The sequence below is a fragment of the Falco biarmicus genome, chromosome 4, assembly GCF_023638135.1.
Source record: "Falco biarmicus isolate bFalBia1 chromosome 4, bFalBia1.pri, whole genome shotgun sequence".
NCBI classification, from domain to species: Eukaryota; Metazoa; Chordata; class Aves; order Falconiformes; family Falconidae; genus Falco; species Falco biarmicus.
This window is the reverse complement of record NC_079291.1, coordinates 30,507,828-30,535,193: the sequence shown is the minus strand read 5'-3', so window position 1 is coordinate 30,535,193 and position 27,366 is coordinate 30,507,828. Positions and strand designations below refer to the sequence as shown.

The window sequence follows — 27,366 nt, the reverse complement described above, 5'->3', positions numbered from 1 at the left end:
AATTTAACAAATCGCATTTTCAAGCAACTACAGTTTTGCTTTACGTTTACCACAGAACTGAGCCCGATGTGGCAGACTGTCTTACCTGCCCTCCCTCCGTTCGAAGGAGGGATCACAAGTTAAGCACAAAAAGCAGCAAGTCCACTCAAACTACACCTGACACTGAAAAAATGAAGTTTGATACAAGGAATAAGAGTTATGGCTGACTTCTGATCATGTGAGGGAGAGAAATTCTGTGTACGCAGTAACTAGCAGTAACTTGATTTTTTAAGAACTCCGCTTTTATTGCGAAAAAGGACAACTCTGTCCATGCCTGCTCTACGCTCTGATAGCGGAACGCAGCGCTCTAGTGCTTACTAAAGCCAGGAAGTTTCCACTACACAGAAAACCTTCACATGGTCAGCTGCTGAGGCCACAGGCTGTGGATTAGAGCGTACTCTCTGAGGTGCAGCACTGAGTTGAAACCTTACAATCCTAAAACAAGATACAGCAACCGGCTGGTTGTTTGGCTCAGTCCTGGCTCTCCTTTCTGCAGGACCTTTCTCTGCCTCAGCACACACACCAGCTCCCTCAGCCACATGATGTGACCCACCACAGGGGTGAGTTTACCACCTCAGTGACACAAGAACTGCATTGGTTCCTGAGGCCACTTTCTGACTGGGGGAAGCTGGGATCAAGCAAAGGAAAATACTGGCCTGTGTATGCCCTGCTTTTCATATGGGACAAGAGAGCTGGGTCCCTAATGCAGGAAACGCTGTATCTGCAGCGCTTCTGGCAGCATCCTCTAGCTGGCATACATCAACACAGCTGCCAAACCCAAGCTGGCTTACACGGACCTCACTGCACGTCCAAAATTGGCTCATGGGTAACTTCATTCATGGTGTCAACCCAATAATATCTGGCATGTAAAAACAGAAGAACTGAGCTGTGAATTTTGTTCTCACATGCAGGCCAAATAGGGGCACAGTTTAAGATTTATGGCTCGTTCTACACTATTTCCTTCTGGTTAGCACAAACATCCTCCCTACTCGGCACAAAGCTTTTTCTCAATTCCACTCCTAGCAGTCTTCCAATGAACTGAAGGGGGAATTTAGGTACTTACGACAGGGCTACAGACTACATTTTTTTTTAGTTCAGAAGCTTAAACATTAGCACACAGTAAGGCAAGTAATACAATGAGGTACTACTGTATCCAAAGGAGCTTTTTCCCCTGATGACTGTGCGGTGTAAATGAAGAACATAATCATTCAGCTAGTCTACATCTACTCAGTTACAACACCAAATATTTTATTCTTTGCAAAGAATTTCCATGTTGGTTTTCTGGTTATAAATCAGTAACAAAGAACTATTTCCATATTAGTAAAGAAAGTATATACTGAGTATCAGGTATTCAAATTTTATTTGTTTTAGTTTGAGAAGCTTCAACTTGCTATTTATGTCAGGAATGTAGAGGTATTTGGCCTGGCTCTCAGGCAAGAGGTTCAGACATGAATTAAAAAAAAAAAAAAAAAAAATTATAACCTAGAACTGTCCACATTTAAAATTGTAAGTACTTGTTGATGTCATTATAGTTTTACAGATCTTTTTTACACTTTGAATTAACCTACCACAAAATACAAATCCTGTGTGTCTAAAGCAAGTGCCTGGGTCTTATATTAACATTTCCATACTCAGAGTATTTATCTTCCAATTTCTAATAATTTTGACTCAGATTTGCTTTCAAAATCATACACAAAGTGCATCATACACCCTTCCTGAATGTGAAGTGGATAGTTAATGGATAGTTAAACTGAATTTCTTTAAAGGTCCACTTTACAGCCTTACAAGCCACTCCACTTGAAACACAGTCAAGAACTGCTTTTGGTGAAACTGGCATGTCCAGGAAATACATACACTTTTCCCCATTTTTGCATATTTTGTTAAATAAATTCATTAAAGTATCAAAATTTCTGTAGGCAAGGTCTATAAATATTTCATAGCATAACAGACATTGAAATAAATACTGCTAACTTAAGCTTCTTTTGCAGACAAAATACTGGAACAAAAAACATCCTTTTATTCTATCATTTCCTTAAAACAGTCCTAAAATGACCTGAGAACGCAGAATTCCATCAACTTCAGCAGAAGTGACAGACTGGTATCTCTTGGAAGTAAGCTTATCAACCCATCTGCTGAAATCCGAACCAGCCTCTAGATGCTTTTAGAAACAACAGGTGTCTTTTATAACCCATTTTAAATAGCAAAAATCAAAAACATTTACAAAAGGTTCTCAGTTTTGTATTCAGTTTTTTGCATAACTGCCTAGAGTATAGCATACGTTCAAGGTGTAAAGACTCAACAGTGACTGGAAAAAAAAAAAAAAAAGAGTACAAGATTACTTACGTAATGCAGGTCAGTATAATAGGGTATCATTAGTATTTTCAATAGATTCAAGGCATGCTAATCTACTAAATAGTAGCACTGTGTCATTCTCGTTTTACCATACTTTGACAAGAAATTGTTTAGATGCATGTAATCAGTGAATGCATAACCAGGGTGTGTTTTAAGATCAGACAACACAGTTCAAGGGGAGTAAAATCCAAGCAGTATTGATGAGACCTTTCATTACAACGTGAAGGTCAAATGCTTAGGCCACAGAAGCCTACACACAATATAGCAACCTGGATAACACAATGCAGTAGACCTTTTTACTGAATATTCATAAAACCTGAAAATCCTCATTTTATTTGGGGAAAAAAAAAAAGAAAAAAAAAAGAAACCATTAAAATTTCCAGATAGATTAGGGAGGGAAATGAAGCTTTTATCACAAGCAAGAAATTATCCAGGTTACAAATACCCCCAACACACAGTGCATTATGCAGCTGAGACCAACATTCCACATCTAGAATACAACCTACCACAAACAAGTTATCAAATATCCAGAAGCAAAAAAAAAAGCATGAAAAACCAACACATCTGCATCATCACTGATCTGACCATTTTTAGTAGCCAGATTTGCAACAGAACAACGAATGCTAAATGGCTGCAAAGCTTAACAAGTTGAATGATACGGACCAGGAAGGGGAAAAAAAATTGCAGTGTCACAAAGTCCTTACAAAAAAATACCACAACTACAATTCCTTTTGTTTTACAACAGTGTGGCAACAAGCTCAGACAACCACAGATCCTGCAGGCTGGCATACTAAAAAAAAGTATGCTATGTCTTTGGTACGCCCTTGTCCCCAGTAGGCCCCAAGTACTGATGCAGACCCACAGAGTTCACTTACACAGCCGATTTGCAACCCTGAACTTCAAGTCAGTGGCAATCACAGCCTAAAACTTTGGAGTCTAGTCCTAAATGAGCAGACTTGCCCATCCTTCTAGCATGACTCCCTTCTAGTTTTTACACCAATACTTTTCTTCTCCATTCATGGCCTTTATCTCCCCTTTTCTATCTTCTCAGCTGTCTAGTAGCATTAAGTAAATGTACATTTTGTATTCCAATCATCCTAACTGCATTAGATTCAATGTTTTCAATTTATTTAGGAATAATTCTGATGTCAAACACATACAAGCATAGCTTATGAGTGCTATCTTTAAAAGAACGCCCCTATTCTCATGTTTTTACATGTTTTCAATATTCACATTTATTAATGTGAATTCTTTAATCAGAGTTGTTTTCAACTCTGACAAGCAAAATAGTACTGAACAAAGACTCCCAAATTATTTTTTCTAAGGCAGGGCGACTAAATTAATTTGACTTTCACATATACACTGGAAATAAAAGTATATTAGAAATATTTTCATTACTTCAAAGCAGCTGATTTCTTTGAAACTGTGTCTGGAGATTGTGGGGCTAGCCACACTTAGCAGGACAAATACATCCATCTTGGAACTCCATTAAAGTCAATTTTGTAGAGGTGAATTTGGTAAATGTACAAACAATTTTGTCTTGCTTTTCCATGAAAACACGGATTGCATTAGGACACTGCTCATCTCCATAAAAGTAACAATGTTAATTTAGACAACCTAGGTATCGAACAGTTTAAAAATATGTCCTGGAATGTTTTTTATTAGGTGAAAGATTATTTATATGTTACCAAACACTACCATCTCTTAAGGATTTCATTCTAAATGAGGTCTGGCTATGAACCAGCAAAAGAAGCTCAGAATAACTATGATTAATTTCTACTCGTTTTATTCTATCAAACTGTTTCCACATGTTACTACAGGGAAAGTATTCTTTTACACAAACTACTTACCATGAATGGCATTCACAGCCATCTACAGTATGAAAAAAATACAGAAATAAACACAGTATCCGTGATGCATGAAACGGGTAGAAACATGCATTTCTTCTATTCAGACATCTGCACTCAACCAATTGTATCTATAGTAATAAACATGCTTCAACCATACTCAGTAATTGGCATTTAAGTTGGAAGAATTGTCTCTAGTGAAAGATTTCTTATTTCAAATTTATCAATCAGAATCCTCAAAGCAAAATTAAAAAACTCAATTATAAGATTAAAATATTTCATATATTTAAGAGAATGATCTTTTCAAATCTTTTATATTATAAATCCGAAGGGGAGAATTTCTAATAAGACAAAGTCATACAACCATCTTTGTAAAATAAAACAATTAAGAGAATTTCTTTCAATGCACATTCAAGGTACTGCATTGAAATATTGCATCTTTATTTCTTACTTTTTTCTTTTCCTTTTCTGCATTTTGTATCTAGCTGCTGTCTAGGACTACAATTTATCCTCCCTATAACCAGAAGTAATATATGAGAAGTTTTATGATTCTGCTGCAGAGATGGAAATATTTCCTCCTCCAACCTACATAAATCCTGGCAAAACAATTTTTTTTGGATCGAAAAGATTGGGGTACAGACAAAGGAACAGGCTACCACTCCTATACAGAAGTACAGTTAACTACAATTTGGCTATATGTGCAAAGTTTTCTAAACTTAGGTGCGAACAAATGTTCAAGCCCAAACTAGCCAAACTTCCAAACCAAACTGATTCAAGCCTTCACATAAACCACACAGTTATAACGTCATGCTGCACCCAGAACCCACCTACTTGCCACAGCAAGGCAAAGCAGCAGTCTGGCTGCATGGGTTCAACTTGAACCTGTCACCATCCACCCCCACAACTCCTTCTGTTAATGTCACGTCCAAAAGACAACCCCAAACAGTACCTCAGCTGCACGTTTCTCTTGAAGGACCAGATATGGCATGCAGTCAGGACTACAGGACAACCAGGATGACTCAGTAAAGAATAGCAGACCACAATAAAGGTAGAGCTACTCTCATTGTCATGCAGAAACACAAATTTGAGTCCACGCTATATCACACTTTCACCCACACTCACACCCAGACTCTACCATGTAGCTGTGGTGGGGACAGGATGCCTTCTACTCTATTTCTTCTACTGACAAGTAAAATCTGCAGCCTGGGTTGTGTATCCAACTAGAAATTTGCTTCTGGATCTTTGATTCTCATTAGTGAGATACCCACTAAAATTTCTTCTGTGTAGGCAGTATCACCAACCAGTCCAATTCCAACTATCTTGACATATTTGTACTGGCAGCTTTTAATTGCCCAAGGACAGCACTGGTTGAAACGTTAAACAAGCCTTGTCTAACACAGATATTAAAACTAATAATCAGCCAGACAAAAAGAAAGTTAATTAGAACAGATGTAAGGAGTTTTGAACACTATGAAAAAAAGCCTTGTATGCTAAACTTCACCTAACTTCCTTAAAGTCTGCTTATCCAGCTGGCTACAAGCAACAGTCGAACTCGCTAGAATTGGGCACATGTTAATCTTAAACCAACACCAGGAAGGAAGAAGTTATAATTGTGTTTATTCCTAGCTGCAAAAGAGGGGATGTTTAATCAGAAATTTAATATACACTTTGATCCAATGTTAATGACCTGACACTATGTTGTACATTGAACTGACTTCAAAGACACAGAATGCCTTAAACAAACGTAATGTATATTTATGACACTGTTTAAGAAAAAGAAAACATTTCTTCTAATGAGGTCACCTTTATCAGAACATACTATCTGAGTAACCGGGGATAGTACATGTATATCAAGACATGTCAGAGCCCCAATTTGCTACAGCAAACTCAAGAAGATTACTGAAAACAGAAACTGTTGCTCAAAAATTAAGACTGCACATTTTTACTTTACATTTCTATTCTTCGTATTTAAAGCATTTACCTCTAAGCATCAGTATAAGTACCATTTTGATCTAATAGACAACATGCTAAATTCTATTTGTTGTTCTGTGAAAAAAAGTAAGATTTCTCATAGAAAATCAGAAAGTTTCCCCTCAAAAAGACAGAACAATAGGAATATGCAACTGAAAATACATATATAAGGTAGAGGAAGAAAGCAGAACTAAACTCAGCATATCACAGGCTGCGGTTTTTCAACACCAGAACTGAAAACAAGCTCAACATACTGAATGTGGAGAAACAAAACCAAGACCAGACACATGCACCAAGAAAAAGCAGAGTGGTACTGCAAACAACAATAATACAACTATTTATGTAAAACTTTGATTTCATATTAAAATTGGATTTTTTTTAAAAAGCAGATTGAAAGTCAGTCTTACGAATGTCATTTATGTTACACTTGTATCATGAATTACTGCCATAAATCAGATGAACTATTTTTAATGTAATAAAGAATAAAATTACAAGAGTTAGCAGGATTAAACCAATATATACAACTTCAATGGTGTCATACAAATTATCCAGTATTTCTCCTAGCGTATTCCTTGTGAGAAATTCAAGAATGGTCAAGGAACTTTGTGTTTTCCATAAATGCAATCAATAAAATATGTTTTATTGTATTTTTAGCCAAATAAGGTCTTATTACTTTAGTCAACATATTCAGCTAATTTTTGTCACAGTGCAATAACTGGTAATGTTTAACAACATGTTCTCATTTATTAAGGTTTTGTTTTCTTCTTGATAGATTATATTTTTTTAAAGTACTTCAAAGTTTGTATAGAGCCTGCATAATGCTACCAAAGACCCATACTAAGTACAAGATCCAGACCACACATAGCATCCCCCACCTAAAGAGCAGCACATGCTGGTATAGTGCTTCAAGACTTTCTTACAATATATTTAATCTTTTCAGTTGTCAGCAATAGTTGTATATTATATACAATCGTGATGGATTCTATAAGATGTAAAATTCGGTCTAAGCAATTTAAACATTCCAAAGCAAATCATGTGGCCAGTATACTAACAATAGTTTTTAGCAGTATTTTAAAGTATACTTACAGCTTTAAATTTTGGCATTCATTCAACATAAGATGAGCTACCAACACTTTCTTGTTCTAATTAGTGCTATACTGCAAATCTAGGTGGCAAAAATTAAACAGAATATTTGCTATAAAAACTAATCGCAAAACCAATCATTTTTGCCTCCAAAATTAACAAGACTTTTTCTTTTGACTGCATAGTATTATCTTGCATTAACAAAACATGAAACATATCTTGCAGTCAGCAAGCCATCTTTCATACCCTAATTACTGATTTACATTGCAAAAGCTATCAGTAAGAGTGCTGTGTGCCACAAAGGATTTTGCATATTAGAGTAAGTCAGTATAAAGAGGAGTTCACATTTATATCCACTGGAGTAGAAATCTTGCAACTACTGCCACAAGAGTTACAATTACAGTTAAGAAGTTACATTTTACCTCCAGAAAGTCTACATCATTACAAAATCAAAAAGACCAGGATGTGAAGGCTACTGATCCACGGCATATCATTAAACACACAATTTGCATCATATTATGAAGAAACGAGAAAAAAAAATCCTGAGGTGTTGTAGGAGGACTCTTGCACAATTTAATCAACCAAATGCAAAACTGCAATGTTTTATTAATAACTCTTTCCCCCACACACAGTCCTGAGCAACCAAAACCACAGGCACTATAGTTTGTGGTCATGCAGTTCCCTAAGCAACTCTGCACCTGCTGATCAAATGTTTTTGCCTTCTGAATTCACTCAGCTGCTTCTCTTGGAACTGCTTGTGTCCTCTCCTTGCTGGAAACCTTGCACCCGAGCTTCTTCCTCTCACAGCCCATTAGATTCAAAATTTAAGTCACCTCTTTATACAAGCTTCATCTAAGACCTCTGTCATCAAGGATCTTGCAAAATGGATCATTATACCTTACCATGAAAGTCTGGCTCAAATACATGCATGTATGTATTTGATACCTCAATGAATTCTCTCCTACATGCTCCAATGCTCCTCAAGGCAGTTTTAGTTTTATCCGTACCACAACCCACTTACCTTCTCACAAACAGGAGTATAAGCGCAGAACCAGTCCAGCAAACTTACAGCATATGAAGCGGGCCAAGTTGGCTTTCAGAAGCTTTGCCTAACCTGCAGGGCTGGTGTTGTCCTTGCCACAACCACCCAGATCACAAACTCAGCCAAAATGCAGCTGGGGGCATTTCTGGATGAAAACTCAAAATTTCTTTTCAGTGCAATATTTGGTGAGACAGGGAAAAACTCAGGGAGGTGTGCACGTCTAACCCTTAGCCCGAGAGATATGGCTAAGAATCCCTTCCAGATCTTGCCATGTAGAAGTGGCTAGAATAATCCAAGGCCTTTATTCAGCTCCTCACACATGCTGGAAAAACTACTATTTCCCTTATTTTAAGGAAGTATTCTTTACTCCTTTGATCTGCTGCAGGAAGGAGAAATCTCAGTGACTACACACATCTTTTCTAAAAGCTGCTTCATTTTCCAAAGTCGTATTTTCTCAGATAAAGCATACAGATTGCAATTAGCCTCAAATCCACAGCCGTGTCATATACATAGTTTCTCTGAATTTAAAGGAGGTACATTTTACAGTCATTGCATAAAAATTACCTCAGCAACCTTAAGTACAGGAAGCTATGCTCAAAAACTATTTACAGGATAACCTAATCCTACCTAAAAAAAGGTAAAAATTACTGTATGTGTAGACTTCCAGAAGCTAAAAAATGTGGGATTAAGCCACTTTTTTAAAAAGGATTAAATACTAGTTGTATTAGGCACAGCTGGCTCCATTAGTACAGCATAGAAATGCTACAAAAAAGGAAGGGAGATGATAATTCAGATTTCTGTCGATGATTTATGTATTTCAGTTGGTTGAGTTGCATCCCTCCTAATGAATGCAATAAATCACCTAAATCACTTAATCTGAAACTGGGAAATGGCAGAGTTGTTTCTCCCCTTACCAGTGCTTTCCTACCACCAAACACTATAACTTGTTAGGACAAAGACTTCAAGTATTTGCTAACAATATATTGGTTCTCTATTCAACACAGAAAACAATTAACAACTTGGCCGAGAAGGTTATAACTTTCTATGGGACCAATAATCCCATAAACTATGGAAACATTACTATGTTTCTGATAGTTATCCGTTACCACAGAGTTGAAAAAGGAATAATACACTCTGTACCTATTTTCTGTACAGCAGCAAAACCACACTTGATTTCTTCACACATTCAGAAAAGTTTCCTACTGAATAATTTCTGATCTTCACAACAATGTAGAATCATAGAACAGCTTGGGTTGAAAGGGACCTTTAAAGGTCATCTAGTCCAATCTCCCTGCAATGACCAGGCACATCTTCAACTAGATGAGGTTGCTCACAGCTCTGTCCTACCTGACCTTGACTATTTCCAGGGATGGGACATCTGTCACCTGTGCAACCTGTTCCAGTGTTTCACCACCCTCACTGCAAAAAGTTTCTTCCTTTCATCTAGTCTAAATCTACCCTCCTTTAATTTTAAACCATTACCCCTTGTCCTATCACAACAAGCCCTGATAAAAGTTTGTCCCCATCTTTCTTATAAGCCCCTGTTAAGTACTGCAAGGCTGCAATTAAGGTCTTTCCAAAGCCTTCACTTCTCCAGGCTGAACAACCCCAACTCTCTCAGCCTTTCTTCACAGGAGAGATGTTTCATCCCTCTGATCGATTTTTTGACCCTCCTCTGGACCCTCTCCAACAGGTCCATGTGTTTCCTGTGCTGAAGGCCCCAGAGCTGAACGCAGCACTCCAGGTGGGGTCTCACCAGAGCAGAACAGAGGGGCTGATTCACCTCCCTTGACCCGCTGGCCACGCTTCTTTTGATGCAGCCCAGGAAACTGTTGGCATTCTGAGCTGACAGCACACAGTGTTAGCTCGTGTCCAGCTTTTCTTCCACCAGTACACTCAAGTCCTCTGAGGGCTGCTCTCAATCCCTTCATCCCCCAGCCTGTATTGATACTAGGGGTTGCCCCAACCCAAGTGCAGGACCCTGCACTTGGCCTTGCTGATCCTCATTAAGTTCACACAGACCCACTTTTTGAGCTTGTCCAGGTCCCTCTGGATGGCATCCCATCCCTCAGGTGTGTCATCTGCAAATTTGCTGAGGGTACATTCAACCCCACACTGCCTATGCCATTGATAAAGACGATAAACAGCACTGGTCCCAATACAGACCCCTGAGGGACACCACTTGGCACCCATCTCCATTTTGGACATTGATCCACTGACCACTACCCTCTGGATGCAACCATCCAACCAATTCCTCACCCACTGAACAGTCCACCCCATCAAATCCACATCTCTCCAACTGAGAGAGAAGGATGTTGTGGGGGATGTCAAAGGCCTTACAGACACACAGACAGATGACATCCATAGTTCTTCCCTTGCCCACTGATGTAGTCACTCCGTAACAGAAGGCCACTAGGTTGGTCAGGCAGGACTTGCCCTCAGGTGAAGCCATGCTGGTTGTCTCAAATTACCTCTCTCTCCTTCATGTGCCTCAGCATGGTTAAGAGTATGTAGCTCTTCAATTGTTTTCTTCTAAATTTGCTGTATTACACCCCTATAATTCATCAATATGTATTTTTACACTGACGTAAGTCAGTCTCCTAAATTACAGAACTCATTCCATCAGCGGAATAACGTTCATGTCAGGACAGTAGCATGTCCTCAGTTCTTGATTCTGCTTTTGCACAAGTGCCTGACATGACAGCAGGAGACCCCCAAAGTATCAAGCACAGAATGAAAGCAGAACCTCTGAGAACACAGGCACAGGATGACTTCAGATGACTCACTGTATAAATATGAATCAAAGATGGTCTGTTACTGATGCAGCCTTTACAGCTGGCTAAAATCAGGTTGAGCATAACAAAGAGGAAAAAGTTCACATGTAAAATATTCCATATATGGTACGAACAGAGGAGATAAGAAAACACAAAAAGATAATTGCTTCTAAGAGAAAAAGAACAAAGGAAGGACAGAATGAGCAGAACTGCTGTAGCATTGCTGTCCCCATTCAAGTATACCACACCAGATCAGCCTATTTATTCACTGAAGTCCTCCTCCACCAGGAAAAAAAAAAGGTTTTTGGTTTGTCACCCACCATACTTTGCTAATGCAACTCAATCATAGATAGCAAAATAAAATGCTTCATGTAACTGGGTGAAAGAACAGCGTGTATGTTTTCTGCTCCAAGCTTCCAATAGAGAAAGACTGATAATGGTAGCATTGAGTCTGAGTAAACTCAGAGACAGGAACAAACTGAGTATAGTATGTATTGTTTTCTGTCCAGGGGTATTATTTTCACTGATTGTGTATATGAATAAGAGTCCATGAGATTGAGTAGCCCTGCACATCTGTATTGGCCTATATGCTTCATTCAGATCTTTGCTAAAGCTGAGAATAAAGTAATTATGTTAGACAGCTTCCAGAAACCAGCTTTTAAAAATGCTGTTTGATTCAGTCCTTTCAAAGAAATAAACTATACTTACAAATCTAGTTTAACTACAAAGTCTTTGACTATATGTGCCTTTTTTTTTCCAATTTTCAGTAGTAGAACTGACAAATTCTCCCCCCACCTTCCTGATTTTTTCCCTTGTAAGCATTTTTCTTTTTAGTTATGTTGTTTAAAATGCAATGTTGGCAATGAGATGTTGCTAGAGGCTTTGGACTGATGCCTTCCAAAGCTTCCACTTTTCCCAACTTTTACAAGCAATAAAGAATTTGTTTCTAGAAACATGTAATTTTAATTAAAAAATTACCCAAAAAACATAAATGGAATTTAATTGGTTACAAAGTAATATTTTCACATAATCAAGGGATTGTTTGGGGGATTTAAGGCATAATTTACTAGTTCTGGATAAGGTGCACCTTTTGATTCCTACAGGCAAATAACAAAATGATTAGTAAGTGTAATAAAGCAGTTTATTTGTCTGACAATTGGCAGCTAGATGTGCAGTAACTTACTTGATCAATTGCCATTTTAAAGAACATTAAAGCTTCTCATAATTATGCTATCTATATGGTATGCAGATGAACAACAATACAGCATTACCCCTGTTACACTAGTGATTTAATATGATGTTTCTGCCAGGTTTTGTGCCTTTCTACATAATGCAAAAGGAAGTAATTACTTTTTGTACTGAAAGATTGAAGAATTTACTCCCTTATAGATATGCAAAGAATGTGACTATAGGAAGAACTAAAGATGATAGCCTCTCTTGATCAATTTTTTTCTGATATTCAAAACCATCCATGTTAGTTTTGAGAGAGTGTCTTAGCTTTCCAGTCATTAGTCCTTCAGAATTCTATAGTTGTCAACTGAAGACAGCCACCTCTCTCTGGCAGGAAGTTTTTCCAATTTGTTACATAAAATGAAGTCCTTCTCATGTTCCTTAATTCAATTACTTTGTCAGGTAACATGAATAGCTAACATCTTCTGGAGTCCAGTTCTCTGACGGCCTTGCCTCACTGAACTCAGTGGATCTAAGCCAACACGGGAAACCACCAGAGAACCAATAAATAACATGCACATTTCAGACATATTCTACAATGAAAAAAAAACCTATGACAAATGTGTAAGATCACCTTTTTGAGATCAAACGATATTTCAGTGATCTAGGTAAGGATATATTTGCCAGCCAGAAGTTCAGATTAACTAGACAACACCGCCTTGAGGTAGTCAGTGGAGACTATTTTACTGAAGATGTCTTACACTCAATTAAAAAGAAAACCAGGAAAAAATATTACATTAAAATCACACAAGTTTCAAGAAAAAGTGAACAAGTTAAAAAACTGAAAACAGAAGAACAAATGAGATATGATATACTATAATGGGCAAAGACATCTACACACAAACACATTCAGAAAACAGTTACTCTTTTCATGATTACAATTAACCCCATTCTCCTACTACTCTCAAAGAATCACATTCAAAACAGATTTACAAAGGGGATCCATTTTAAAATCTTTGGCAGAGAATCAATTCTGGAATGCTATTTTGTGCTATATGAGAAAGGTCAAAAAACTTGTTAAAATTCTAATGGAACTTAAGTTTTAATGACTGGAAACTTATGTTCTGTATCACTGAGAACTATAGAGCAGAGTTTCTACTTTATTGCCATTTCTAGTTAAGCCAATCTTAATTATTAATCTCATTAAGGCCAAGTACAGGCCTACTAGTAAGAAGCTCAATATATTTACATTTCTAAGTGTTCTGAAAGACCTTACATGATTTAACGTTCATAATCAATATTTTAACAAGTTGTACATTCCCATTTTACACTACAAGCTTTCAAAAAAAGGTGGAGGAGTGCTAAGGAAATATCACAGTTAATTCTTTGGACTCTATTCCACTGTCAAAGTCACAAGTCATCTGATGATTAGCTTATCTTTTACCTCATTTCCTGAAAGAAGACAAGCAGTGGCAGATTTTCCTAGCTTTCTAATACCTCAACAATCTGCAGTCACTAATGACTTCTACCTCAAATCAACCCCTTGAAGTAGGAAAGCATTCTATTACCTTATTAATGGAGAACTGAAGTGCAAGGTAAAGGTAACAAACAAGCCTGTGGCTAAGTCATAATTTCTTACCTCCCTGTCTTGTCAGCCAGTTTATCAACCAATTCCTCTTGTTGCTAGTGCATGCCTTTAATAACCCTACTATTCTACTTGCATAACAACTTCTACCAACTCTTCCCTTTCACATATCACTTACTTTCTCAGAAATCTTTCTGGTTCCTGTGCATATTCCCAGTCCTCAGATGCAGCAATGGCCAGGAGGATCTCAAACCTACAGTCGGAAGCTTTCTGCTTCCCCTTTTTCCCAGTAGTTTGCAATGCTTACAGATTCTAGAAGAATTTAGCGTTAATACAGATAGGTCTCTTGCCACTTACTCAGGATTCGCATGCAAGTTTGAGAGGAAAACACAAAGTTTGTGAGTCAATCAATGCAGTACTCCCTTTGATTATTATTAGTAATCACTAACTGAACTACTCTAGCATTAGGTGAGAATTCTGCATGGAAAAAAAGGTGAACTATATTCATGCAATCTACCTTTTAACTAACAAATTGCTGATTAATTCAATATTACTGATAGTTTCTATGGCAATAATTATTCCCTGTAGCAAATAACAACTGTGGCATTTAAAAAATGTTTCCCTCCCCCATCTGACCTCTCTGTGTAACAGGGATTCTGAATCTGTTCTACTTTAAAATCAATGTATTAATACAATTGCTGGGGAAAAAAATCCTTATTTACCAATCATGATTTTACACTCTACAGTATAAATGACATTGCAGAGTCACATTGCTGTGTAGTACCTACCCCATGTTCTTTAGCAGCTATAACCACTTTTGAAAGAATATCTTCTTCAACAAACGGTCTCACAGCATCATGGATAATCACTACTTCTGGTTTCTGGAGCAGTTGGTTGGAAAATTCATTCTCTGAAAATACTTTCAGGCCATTGAAAATTGACCGGTGACGAGTTATTCCACCTTTTACTATCATAACTCTTTTGTGGCCATATTTTTCAACGATAGACTTCATTGTTTCAATATTTTCAGGAGAGACCACCACAATAATGTTGGATATCCAACTTATCCTAGAAGAAACAGTACAGAAAACAGAGAAAGCAGACATGAAGGACTAAATAAAAGCACAGCTATCTCCATGAAACAGAGAAATTCACATCAAAAGGAACCCAAGATGGCTAAATAATCAATCTCTCAATATAATCAAGTCCATGTTTTTGTGCATGTATTAGCACTCCACCCCCAAAGGAAGAGCTACATGAGAGGATCTATACTAATAATGGATGTCAACCAAAGTTAACTGGAATTCTGGGAAGCAACTTGCTTCCAACAACCAATTTGCAGAGAAGAGGCAAAAAAAGTTGGATAAATCTTCAGTAACTTCTAAATCGATCAGCTACAATCTGTTGTTCTAGCTTTCTCTAAATTCAAGTCTCCAATAAACTGGTAAATCCTGGGACCTGGAATACTCCATGTTCTACTGTTTGGTACACTGTTCTTGTGGTTTAGCCCCAGCTGGCAACTAAGCACCAAGCGCTTGTTCACTTCATCCCCAGTGGGATGGAGGAAAGAATCAGAAAAGTGAAAAAACATGTCAGTTGAGATAAAGATTGTTTAATAGGTAAAGCAAGCAAAAGCCATGTGTACAAGCAAAGCAAACCAAGTTCTTTCACTGCTTGCCATGGGCAGGCAGGTGCTCAGCCATCTCCAGGAAAGCCGGGTTCCATCACGTGTAACGGTTACTTGGGAAGACAAACGCCATAAACTTCAAATGTCCCCTTTTTCCTCCTCCTTTTCCCACCTTTATATGCTAAGCATGACATCATATGGTATGGGATATCCCTTTAGTCAGTTGGGGTCAGCTGTCCCAGATGTGTCCCCTTTCAACTTCTTGTGCACTCCTAGCTACTTCCTGCTGGGGTGGTATTAAGGGCAGAAAAGTCCTTGGCTCTGTCCAAGCACTGCTCAGCAATAACTACAGTCACCCCTGAATTATCAACAGTTTCCAGCACAAATCCAAAACATAGCCCCATACTAGCTATTATGAAGAAAATTAACTCTACCCCAGCCAAAACCAGCACAACTGTGTACAAGTGAATAAGAGAATCAAGAAAAACTCTGAAACAAAGTTCACTGCCAAGATAGGTATAAGCAGTGAATGACAGATTGCTAACGAATCAAAACTGTGACACCTGAATAGTAACAGGAAACATACTGGTAGTTTGGGGGAAAAAATATATATATACGCACACGAAGGTTTCTGCTCTAGGAAGCTAGCAAAGTGTAAAAACATAGCTATGCTAGGTAAAATTGCCATAATATGAAAATATGAAAAGCCTATTTTTTCAGAGAAGTTCAAGCTTTTACTGTTGGTATCAGCATCGCTCTACAGCTGAAGGCTGGTGCAGGGGGAGAATGACCTAAAACCCACAAGGTTAAAATCAGTCATAACTGAAGTTAGGCTGAAGTCATACTTGTATTAAAGGACTCAGAAATACAAATTATAGTCACACATGGTATACCATACTTCAAAACAACAGAAATACCATAATTCAAATCCAGCTATTTGGAGTGCCTTATTTCCCAAATCTATGTAGAAAGCATAAAAAAGGATTTCAGATTGCATTTCCTTTCTGTGTCTACACAGATGACAGGAGGGTTTTCTGGCATGACAGACAAGAAACTCATCAGATGAGCAACAATTACAAAAACAATTTACTATTTATTATAATAAAATTACTTATGCATAGCCTACACATCCAACTAGAAAGGGAGACAAGTATGGTATACGCTCTCAACTAAAACTTGTAAAGGCATCGAAACTAATTTTGCAGACACAAGACAGACTAAGGTAGTAAATACTTCCAGTTGGAAAAACAAGAGTAAGAAGTTTACAGTACAGAAACATACAGGCTCAAGGTATTTGTTTCTGCAACACCACATGAGAAGGCATTGCCTAGGAACTATCCTTACTCCAAAAGCAAAGTTATCTGTGATACAAAACCACTCCCCTAGAATTATGTGAAACAACAGAGCATATTCCACCTTATGTATGGCATTTTTGTAATTAATAAAAATCTATGGAAAGTTATTTCAATTAATTTAAACATAACCATTAAAAATAAGATAATGTAAGTGCTATTAGCATTCTTGAAAAGAAAAATAATTGTCCTTATGTTCATTTCATTATTAACAAAAGCAGAAAATACAGGCAAACCAACATATCCTCAGCATTTAAGAACTGAAGTTGTTCAAATGTAAAATCTGAAGTCATATGGTCTCCAGTTTCATTTCAACTCATCACTCACCACAGGTTTATCAAAAGGTTTTCAAATCTTTCAAATGAGTCCTGGCATAGTCTTATATTTAGCCACAAAACTTAACACCTCTGCATTACTTCAACTAAGAACTAGAGCAAACTAATTAAATTAATCTCAGTTCCTCCTTTGAATATTGAGAATCACTTGTTTAAATAAAGGAAAATTCAAGAAGAGTTATTTCAGACTAAATGAAAATAAGGGCTTTGCACTTCTATTTGCAGAAAGGCTATAGCCTTACAGGGCTCCCAGAAACAGTAGACAGTCTGCACATTCACTAGTGACTGTGTAAGAAAAGCACTGACATCTCCCATTCTGGAGTCAAATGAAACAGATTATGAAGCAATTGGGTAGTAAGTACACAGCATCTTCTGAGAAGGGAACAGAACAGAAGTACTGGCCAGCCTAAGATAAATCTCCGCACAGGGTGGGTGGGATGGCTCAAGGCCTCCAGTGATACAATACACCGAAAAGTGACAGGATGCGGTCACAGCTCCACCCTGTGTCTGGATAAACACATTTATAAACTGGAGGATGTCATCCTTAAACTCATTCTGGACTAATGTGCAAATAATTAGAGCTGGGATTTAGAGATGCAACCTATTCATATAGGAGTATAAAGGTATCCTCTAGACTGATTAGGTACAAGAACAGCTCAGGTTTTGAAGCCTAACGTGTCCCGCCAAAAGTCATGAAAAGTACTAACCCAGTTAAGTATACTAAAAATTCTCACAAGTGAGAACTGTGCACCACACAGGTGGTTACTCTTTTAAAGATCTGCTTATGGAAATGTTTCAAACTGTTTCAATGAAGTAGAAGGATATCAGTATACACTCAATCTGGCAGTAAATGGATTTTTTTTTCCCCTCCCTCAATTTGTCACACTCTTCAGAAAGATTTCATACTAAAGTAACAAGCAGCTCAGGACCAGCTCAAAATCAATTCAAAAATAGTAAACACTCTTTCCATTTTATAACTGTAATATTAGAGCAAGATAACGCACGCTTCAGAAGGAATTAGCACAAGGCCTGAAAAAGATGAGACTACCCTAATGTGCTTTAACAAGCACTTCATACAGACCTCTAGGGCTTCCATACAACATAGGCCGTAGTTCTGAAACGGAAAGTCAGGTCTGATCAAACGAAACAAAATTAACAACCCAGTTATAATCACTTTACAACTGCCTTGGGAGGACATCAATATTAGTACATGGAAAACAATGAGGCAGAAAAGGACCATATGTTTGTTTCCTGTAACTGTCCTTATCACCTACAGATAGACCAACTGCCTAGTAGAAAATAGTGTCGTTTCATTAAATTTCAAACAAAAGTACATACATTTATATTAGCTGAGCTAGAACTCAAAGAAAAGGAGCTCACTAACTGAACAACAGATTAAGCTATTACTTCACAAAATAGACTGCAGAGGAAGTGAAATAACCAATGAGTTATGCTCTGAGACTGTATCACCCAAACGGCACGCTCAGGTACAAACGGGACTGAGGTTTAACCCTCTAGCTGTTGATTCACATACAAACCAGCGCAGAGCCCGAAATCTGTGTGTCTGCAACTCCTACTTAGACCAGTAACAGCCTGTTTAACATATAACCTACTGAAATCATCAGTGGTACCAGCAAAGCAAGGCCAGAACCAGGCAGTCAGTGCTGAGACAGCTTTAGTAGCACAGGATGTGATCTTTCACTGCCACAGAAACTCTTCAGAGGTACAAGATAAATCATTGCATTACTTTCGCTGATCTTATTATTCAAGCATCAAATGAGAAAAAGAACTGTCAAGCACAAAATGCATTTGTAGAAAACAAGCATAACTTCCTTTTGCTTTGTAACAGCTTGATGACATATTTCATTAATATATGAAAAAATATATAAATACATATGTATCTTTTACAGTACAAAAATAAAAGCAGACAGCTTTTAAGTCTGAAAAGTTTCACAGGTACACTGTGAACACTGTAAGGAAGTTTTGAACATCTCACGTACAGAAGCCATTCATTTTTTTCCTAAAAGAAAATGTTCCTTACTAATCAGACAAGATAACAAAGATACCTTCATAAAGTTAAAACAATTTGATTATTTTTAGTTCATAAACAATTTAAATAATAAGCTAATGATAACTACACAAAAAGAACCATCACAATAGATATTTTTAACAAAACCGCAACTGTGTGACCTGTAGAGCCACTGAGCATGAATCAGCCAACAGGGAAAAATATTTGGCAAATGAATACAGAAGACACTTTTGAAGAGGCAGTTCTTTGGAAGCTTCCCCCAGGTGATGCTTGTTTTAAAAGGCTGCATTACAGTAAACAAAGTAAACAAAACTGCCTGAAACCTTTATAAAAAAAGTTTACTCTGCCAGGTATTAACTCCGCTTTCCTCCTTAGTAACTTCTCACTGCACTTTCAACAACTGATGAAAGTTGAGCATAGCAAAAATAGCAGCAGTTTATTTGTCCCACAATTGTTTTTAAATCAACTTTTACCTTGGTCTGTTTTCCTCTCTATAGCTTTAGTAAAATGTGTGTGCATATGCCCACAGAGCTGAGACTCCCCCCATCTCAGAAAATGAATTGGAAAGGTTCTACTCTAAACAAACACACACACAAACTAAAATTAAGGAAGAACCCTACTAGTGTGTACAGAAGCAAAATGGAGGAATGTCATTCTAGTTCTGTTGAACTTGATGCAAAAGCCTTGCGTCGTTCAACAAAAGCAGAAACAACTCCAAGGGGAAAAAAAGCCATTTAAGTTCTCTAACACACTTCAATTTTACCTGCAAGGTAGGACCTGACCTTCCTATCAGCGTCACTGTACTGGCAATAAAAACCAACCATTTCTCCTCACCGTATTTTTTCTCACCTCCTCTTCCTAAGGGCATCATCTTTGGTTATTATTGGCAGGCCAACATTCTACATGCTGTCATCCTATCCAACAGGATGCACTGCTTATTCGTTCATGTCTGCTCTTGTCTTGTCTGCCAGCTTTTCCACACCACTAAGATTCTCACTACTTTCAGCTGAACAGTGTAAAAATCTTTTTCTCCTGATTTTTAATAACCACATGCAAAGCTGCTGCGAAATCTTGATTTGCTCCTGTATTTCTGTCTATATGTTGCTACATTTTTTTACAGATTAAAAAACCCTCAAAAATAGCTTCAGTAGCTGAGATAACCGGTTCAGTGAAAGTTATTACAGGCTAGTGAGTCAATGACTCATTCAATTACAGCAGGTAAACAACAGACATCAGAAGACAGTATCAAGCTAAACAGAAAACATGCCACTTCGGGGTGACAGATTATGTGATAAACTGCAGTTCCTCAATATTACATTTTTGCACACGCGTTCACACAAAGAACAAGGTACCTCCTCTGCAATTTCAGAGTCGGAAGTATTGAGATTAAAATGAAAGCCATTCTGAGCTTTAGAGTACATCTGTTCCCAACTCCCATACACACACATACCAGCTAACAATCCAACTCAGTACAGAGATGGCAGAAAGCTCTGCCTGTGAGAGCACTGGCACTAGTTATTGCACTACTGAAGTTAAGCAAAAGCACTAGGTTGTTGTTCTCAACAATCAGCTTGGCATCAAGCGCCCAGCTGGACTGTACAACTAGAATTCAACCTTTAATTTTTTGCAGCCTTAGGACATAAATATAATACTGTTGCTCAAAGAACTGTTATTTTCCCAGAGCTCACTGGCAGCAAATATGAAAGATATTTTTTTTTTTTAATGAATAATGTTTTATTTTCCTATGAATATCATTTCCTTCCCAAACCTCACTCTGTTCTCTTTTCAGGTCTCCAATACACTAAGTGAAGACATTATTCTTCTCTGTAGATTCCCATGACATTTTGGCAGATATTACAGCTGTGACAAGCTTTGGATTGGAGGTTTTGCTCACTGATGTGTTTAGCTTTGTGACTGGCTGCTGTTGAAAGTTAAATAAAGAAAACAAGCAATATTTCTTTCATAAAGTAACAAGTGACCTGAGGGAAGCCTCTCTGGGTGGGAATGGAAAAAGAGTCCCAATTCTGATGTTGTACAAGTTTCCATGAGTTAAGAACTTTGGGAGATGTTGGCAATTCCATTTCTTTTCACCACCTTCCACTCCTTCCCATTCATTCTCTCTAAAATCTAAAGGTCTTTTTCTGCAAGTTACTGCAAAACATCCAGAATACATCTGACACTCCACTCCTTACCTGCAGTGTTTCAAGTGACACTAGATACAAGACTTACATTATGTTAACATTTGACAATAATATATTAACTGTCAGTCACATGCCTAGAATTCAACAGTCTTACGAAAAGGGAAAACCTGACTGCTGAGATATCCCATTACTCTAATGCTTTGCTCCAACACAAACAAAGAAAAGTTACACATGCGATCTCACGCTATGTGAGCTGTCGACATCCAGCCCTGTGACTGTACCTTAAACACAGTCAAGGGCGCGGTTCAGCTTCCTCCTGAAGCAGGGCGCTCCACCATGAACTATAATGGCGAAGCATAACGCAAAGCTGTAGGCCACTGAGTTCATCCCACTATGAGGAGCAGATCTATTTTCAATGCTAGTACTGGACGCTAGTAAAACCATCTCCAGTGGCTATGGCTGAAGAGACCTTTTTTTCAAGGCCTCTGGATAGTTTTATGACTATCTCAAATGGCTGTGGTAGGCCCGTAGCTCACCAAACCAGCCACTGCAGTTGCAGAAACCCCGGAGCTTTGAGGGTGAGGGCCTCCCAACAGTCACCCAGCAAAAATGGCAAGTGACACAGCTTCAGGGCGCTGGCAGGGCTGAGGCGAGAGGAGAGCCACCCGGGACGACGGAGCCTGCCCGGCCACAGCTCCCAGCGCCCCCGGCCCGCACCAGGCCGTCCCCCCCGGCCACTCCGTCACTCACTACACGTTTTGACCGGGGGGGGGAAAGAGATCCCACCGAAACGCAAAACCAAGGCCTCGGAAGCGCGGCCGCGCCGGGCTGCCCAGGGCCTGAGCGAGGGCGGCTGCCAGCGGCTCTCTGGGGACTGGGGGCACGGCGGGGGACCGGCGGGAACGGCCGCAGGGCGCGGACCCGGAGCCGAGCGGCGCCTGCCTCGTTACCTCTCCATCGCCCGCACCGTGTAGCTGACGAGCGGCCTCCCTTGCACGGCGCAGAACTGCTTGGGGGTGGCGCCACCCAGGCGCTCCCCGCTCCCGCCCGCCGGTAGCACAGCCGCCACCGGCATGACGGCGGGCCCGGCGCCGCGGCTCCCGCTGCTGGGCTCCATCTGCGCGGGGCCGCTCCTCGCCCTCCCCGCCCCCCCGGCAGCAGGAACGCGGCCCGGATCGCGCAACCGCCCGCCCGCGTGTTTTATTTGCCCGCAACGTCCGCAATCCAAAGAATCCAGCGCCCGCCCGCTCGCCTGCCCCCAGCGGGGACCGGGCCCTAACTCCTCACCCACCCCGCGCTGCGCGAGGCTCTGCGGAGCCGTGCGGGCCCAGGCGCGGCCGGCCAGCCCCGCCGCGTGCACCCGGACCCCGGTGGGGTCGGGTGCCCGCCCGGCCGCTCGGGGCAGGCCGTAGGGAGCCAGCGGGCACACAGCAGCGCACAAACAAGGCACCACAACCACCAGCTCTTTAATGCCCGCCGCGCCGGTGAACCGCACAGCGCATGCGCGGCCGGGCCGGGCTGCGCCAGCCTGCGGCGAGCCGGGGTGGGCGGTGCCGGCGGCGGGGAGCGCGCGGCTCGGGGGCTCGCGGGGCGGGGCGGGGCGCTGTGAGGGGGCGGTGGGAGCTGTGGGGAGCCCGCGGCTGTGGCGCCGCCGCCCACCCCGGTCCCCGGTCACCCCGCGCTGCGCGGGGCCGCCGCCTCTGTGCGGGCCGTGTCGGCCGCCGCTGGCCGGGGCGGGGTGCCCTGTCCCAGTGAGGAAGTGAAGTGTCTGGAGGCGAGGGGAAGGCGGGCCGGACCGCGGCCCGCCGCCTTCGTACGAGCCCCGGCCGGGAGACGGCTGCTTCTCCACAGGCTGGCCGGGACGCCTGCCAAGTTATGGTGTATGTTGCCCTTAATCCTAGGAGGGAGAGATTGAAATAGCAGCGGTGAGTTCACTGGGAGAAGCCGGCATGTTCCAGTTCATCTTACGGTGTTACTGTAGGCAGGAGCTGAGACAGGTTGATCAGAAAATTCCCAGGAGGAGGGGGTTTGCTGCGCAGCAGGTCACACATTTGTCATCCAAGAAGTATGTCTCAGGTTGCCATGGCTGGCTTCACTGTACATCTCTAGGCTGTAACTTGAGTGTAGTTAAATACTATTGCTACACCCTTGTAGTTAAATACTATTGCTACACCCTGTCCTCATCTGAAAGTTTTGGATATTTCACTGTAAAGATAGCCTTACAAGTCTGAAAAAAACCTCTTGTGAGCTTATTGGTGCTTATTGGGAAGCAGTGAGGGCCAGCGACTCCAAAAGGGAAGGGAGGCTGGAGCAGAGCACACTATCAAGGCAGGCAAGAGCAGTAGCCCCACCGGCAAGAAGACAGGATGTTAAACATGAGTCGGGGTCAGGAACGGGCCCTTGGGGTCAGGCATAATCCAGTGATCACCTAGCAAGGTCTCAGAGAGGCAGCAGGTCCCAGGGCAAGCCAGGAAGCTGAGCAATGGGTGTGGGTGAAGGTCAGGGAGGCACCCAACCAAGTGTAGACATAGGGGGTCAACAATAAAGACCTTGCTTAAAAGTAGCTCCCAAGGGAAAAGGAGGAAAGGAGGGTCAGGCCCTTGTTTTTAGCTTTCTTTGTAATTGGTAGTATTAGTGAAAGAGCTGACTTTGGACTTAGCAGGCTAAACTTCTTAACTTAGCCAATTAAACTTAAGGAGGGTGGGTGCACCAAGGGCCCTAACACTGTCCTCTGACAGTATTTTTAGGAAAAAAATGTGTGATTTATATGCAGGCTATCCTAAAATGACCAGAGGCTTTAGAGTCTGCAGATTTTTTTTCAGCTGTCCTTTATATCTTTGAGAATCTAACTTACAGCTTTTTAGGTTTCTCTTAGTTATGTTAAGAGGAACCTAAGTAAAGCACATATGGAGACTTTTCTGAGGAGTAGATCTGATAGAAGCAGCAGCATGGAAGGAAGTTTGTTATGTCTCAGCTGGGCTGTTTAGGTAGTGCCAGCTGTGGACTAGGGTAAAATGATCATATGGGATTGCAAAGACATCATAAGTAGGAGTCATACAATAGGAGTGAAGTGATCCCTGCTAGCAAAGGCAAAGTTCACAGGTATCCTTGATAAATGCAATAGCAGGAAAGTCCCGGAAAATTGGACGGTACAATAGAGAATAGGCACTTTACATGCAGAGGTGTCTTGTCAGTTACGGCAATTAACAGAAATCACATCAGCTGCTGCCATGCAGAGAAACATGGGAGAGAGTGATGGTAAACAAAGGAAAACATTTTAAATGAAAACATACAGATGTGCCTTCTAAATAACAATGTCTCAAAAAGCTTCTGTAAGGAAAAAATGTATTATCACAGGAATGAAGGAATTGGTCATGTAAAAAAAGGAAAGAATGAAGAGTTATACACATTGCTGAAAAACTTCTGGAATGGAGGCCTTTGCCATCAGTGAAAGCATTAGCTAGAAGTTTAACTGCCTTCCTCCTGACAAGTATTGGTCTCATTGTCTTCAGGACCATTTATGATGTGGGATTTTTTTTAGAAAATCCGTTGGCTCAGAAAGTGTGTTTACCTGTTTCTTTTCCTTTCAGTGGGTCTTACATTTCTTGGAAAATATTTCTCTACACCTAATTCCTGACAGCATGCATTTGTCTGTTGTGTCTTTTCAGGACTTCCAAGTTTGCCCTGACTCTTCCGCTCTGTGCAGATTGCCATACACTCAGCATTGCTTCTTTGTTATCAGATGCCCAAAATGAATTTTTCTTCTTGAGGTAGGCACCTCAAGCATCCACAATCATCTTGCATCACATAGGTTACATAATTCTGACTTTTTCTTGCAGCAGTTATATACAAGCATGGTCATGGGAGGTTGTTCTGCGACATTCCCACTTTTTTCATTTTTTTCAGTGTGACAGATATTCTGGTCTTCATACTTCCATTCATAAAGAGCACAGGCATTAATCTAGTCAACTGTAGCTGATTTTCTGGACTTTTTTCTTGTTTGCATTATTATAAGGAGCAAAATAAGGCCTCTTGGGTTCCCATGGCTCTTCCTATTGTACATTGGTTCTGAGGGGTAGGTAAGTAGGACATTTCGAAAAACAAACACAACCTTTAGAATTCTTTTCCCCTTTCTTCTTGACATTATCGTTGTGCACTTCTTCCCCTGCTCCAACAGTCTGTTGCATTTAGTACCTCCTCTCTTGCCCAGCCAGTGTTTCCTCGCTGCATTTTTTTCATGCATATTAATTTCTTCTGTGAAGGATTAAAAGGCAAGAGAGATCGAGGAAAGAGGATCACATGCCAAAATTGGTTCTGTTCATGTTCTGAAGCCCATTTTCCTTATTATGCTAGATGGATAAAGCTTGATCTGTCCAGAAGAAATTATCAAATATAATAACTTTGATGATTGCAGACTTCAGTGTCATCCAAAATGATGTATATTTGCGGTGAGATTTGTTGATCCAGCCAAATGGCACTTTGAAGCTGCTTTTGGCTGCACTTGAATGTCAGGTGCTTCAGAGGTTTTCATGCTTTTCCACAGTCCCTATGGAGTCAAAAGATTCTTGTTTTGTGTTGATAGCACCTGTTGATTCTTCAGGAAGCCTTTCAATATAGATTCTTGGGTTCTTGTTTAGACTGACCTTGTTACTGCTATTCTCCTTTTATTTTCTGTTTTCTTAGTCAGTGACACAGAAAGAAGAGCATATTTAACATCATTGTCAATTTATGTTGTGTCTTAGCATGAGTTAAGAACATCGGGATTTTTGGTTTTACATCTTTTTCATATTCATTTCATAGTAACATGAATCACAGTGGCATTCTGTGAATACATAATTTGCTTCAGTTCCATTGCCTTTTACATTTTTTATTGAATCAATCTCATAATTTGGTTACTGTGCATATGTGTGTATGTTCATATATAAACATTTCATGTGGGGCAAAAACTAAATTCACACATATTAGGAGAAGAATTTTACACAGTTTTTAACTGGATAAAGAGGAACAGAGGCAACATTTTTGCCTCAAAGCAAGTAAAGAGTAGGCTAATCCATCATTTCTGTGCAGGGGTATAACATCTGAAACCACAGCAGTAGTTTGCAATTATGCAGTAAATATGCCAATCATATGTTTGAAAAGAAAAGTGGGGGTTTCATCTTTTTTATTGAAGAAAGAAGATACGTACAAATTGGAATCAAATTACAGAAGTGCAATTCACCTGAAAATTTAACTGCTGGGGAAAAAAAATCATCTGTTTCTATGACTGAAATTCGTAATAGAGTTTCCAGAGAACATTAAGTTATTGGAGTGGTAGAAATCATACTGAAAGATTTTTGTGATAAATGAGTAAATAAGTAAAATTTCTTAATTTAAAATTGCAATTGAGTCTTCTATAGATGTAATATAAATTAACTGAGAAATTGTCCCTTTTTTTGAAGTAATTTCTAAGTTTCTGAAGCATTTTGTTTTTAATGCAGGCAAAAGAGGTTTAATATATCTTTTCTTGACCAGCAGCAGGTTCACTATTGTGTGTTTTAAAGCAAAATACATGCAATCAGGGAACATTTTGCAAATTGAAGTGAATTGTGAAAGCAAAATTACAAAAAAATACAGAACTTCCTACTATGGAAGTGCAAGATCTGTAAAAGACAACATAAAGCTAAAAATACTTAAAATCTTAGAGCCATTCTTGCAGCTAACATGGTATCTGCAGCACTCTGAGCTGTGATTGCATGCTTTTAGCCAGAACCTTGTGTTTGCAGGATTGTATTTCACTCATTTTATCCAGATACATAATTTATTACTTCAGTGGTGGCAAGCCATAAAATGAACATCCAGAACTGTAAGTAAGGAAGTGGAATGTCAGTTCTCTTTACAGAGTTTTTCTGTTCAAGTAAGATAGCAGTCTTGCTGTTCGTTAAGTCACCAATAAATGTTTCTCTAACTGTTGAAGTCACCGTTTACAGAGACAGACACAGGTTCTTTGCATATCTAAAGAGATTAGAAAGTCCCTAAAAAG

At 39.8% G+C, this 27,366-nt stretch overlaps 1 protein-coding gene and 1 long non-coding RNA gene across 3 annotated transcripts in view; one reads left to right on the top strand and one right to left on the bottom strand.

The window, feature by feature from the left end:
• CRPPA (CDP-L-ribitol pyrophosphorylase A) overlaps positions 1 to 22,820 on the bottom strand; it is a 125,724-nt gene extending 102,904 nt beyond the window's left edge. For both annotated transcript variants that reach the window (XM_056334914.1, XM_056334915.1), the window contains exons 1-2: positions 22,298 to 22,820; positions 14,652 to 14,931 (exon numbers count right to left, since the gene is read on the bottom strand). In XM_056334914.1, coding sequence (XP_056190889.1) covers positions 14,652 to 14,931; positions 22,298 to 22,464 — 447 coding nt within the window. In that variant the 5' untranslated portion in view covers positions 22,465 to 22,820. The remainder of the gene's footprint in view (positions 1 to 14,651; positions 14,932 to 22,297) is intronic.
• Positions 22,821 to 22,969: 149 nt separating this feature from the next.
• LOC130147564 (uncharacterized) overlaps positions 22,970 to 27,366 on the top strand; it is a 46,178-nt gene continuing 41,781 nt past the window's right edge. Inside the window, exons 1-2 of the long non-coding RNA XR_008821279.1 lie at positions 22,970 to 23,272; positions 25,016 to 25,117. This is a non-coding gene — a long non-coding RNA (uncharacterized LOC130147564). The remainder of the gene's footprint in view (positions 23,273 to 25,015; positions 25,118 to 27,366) is intronic.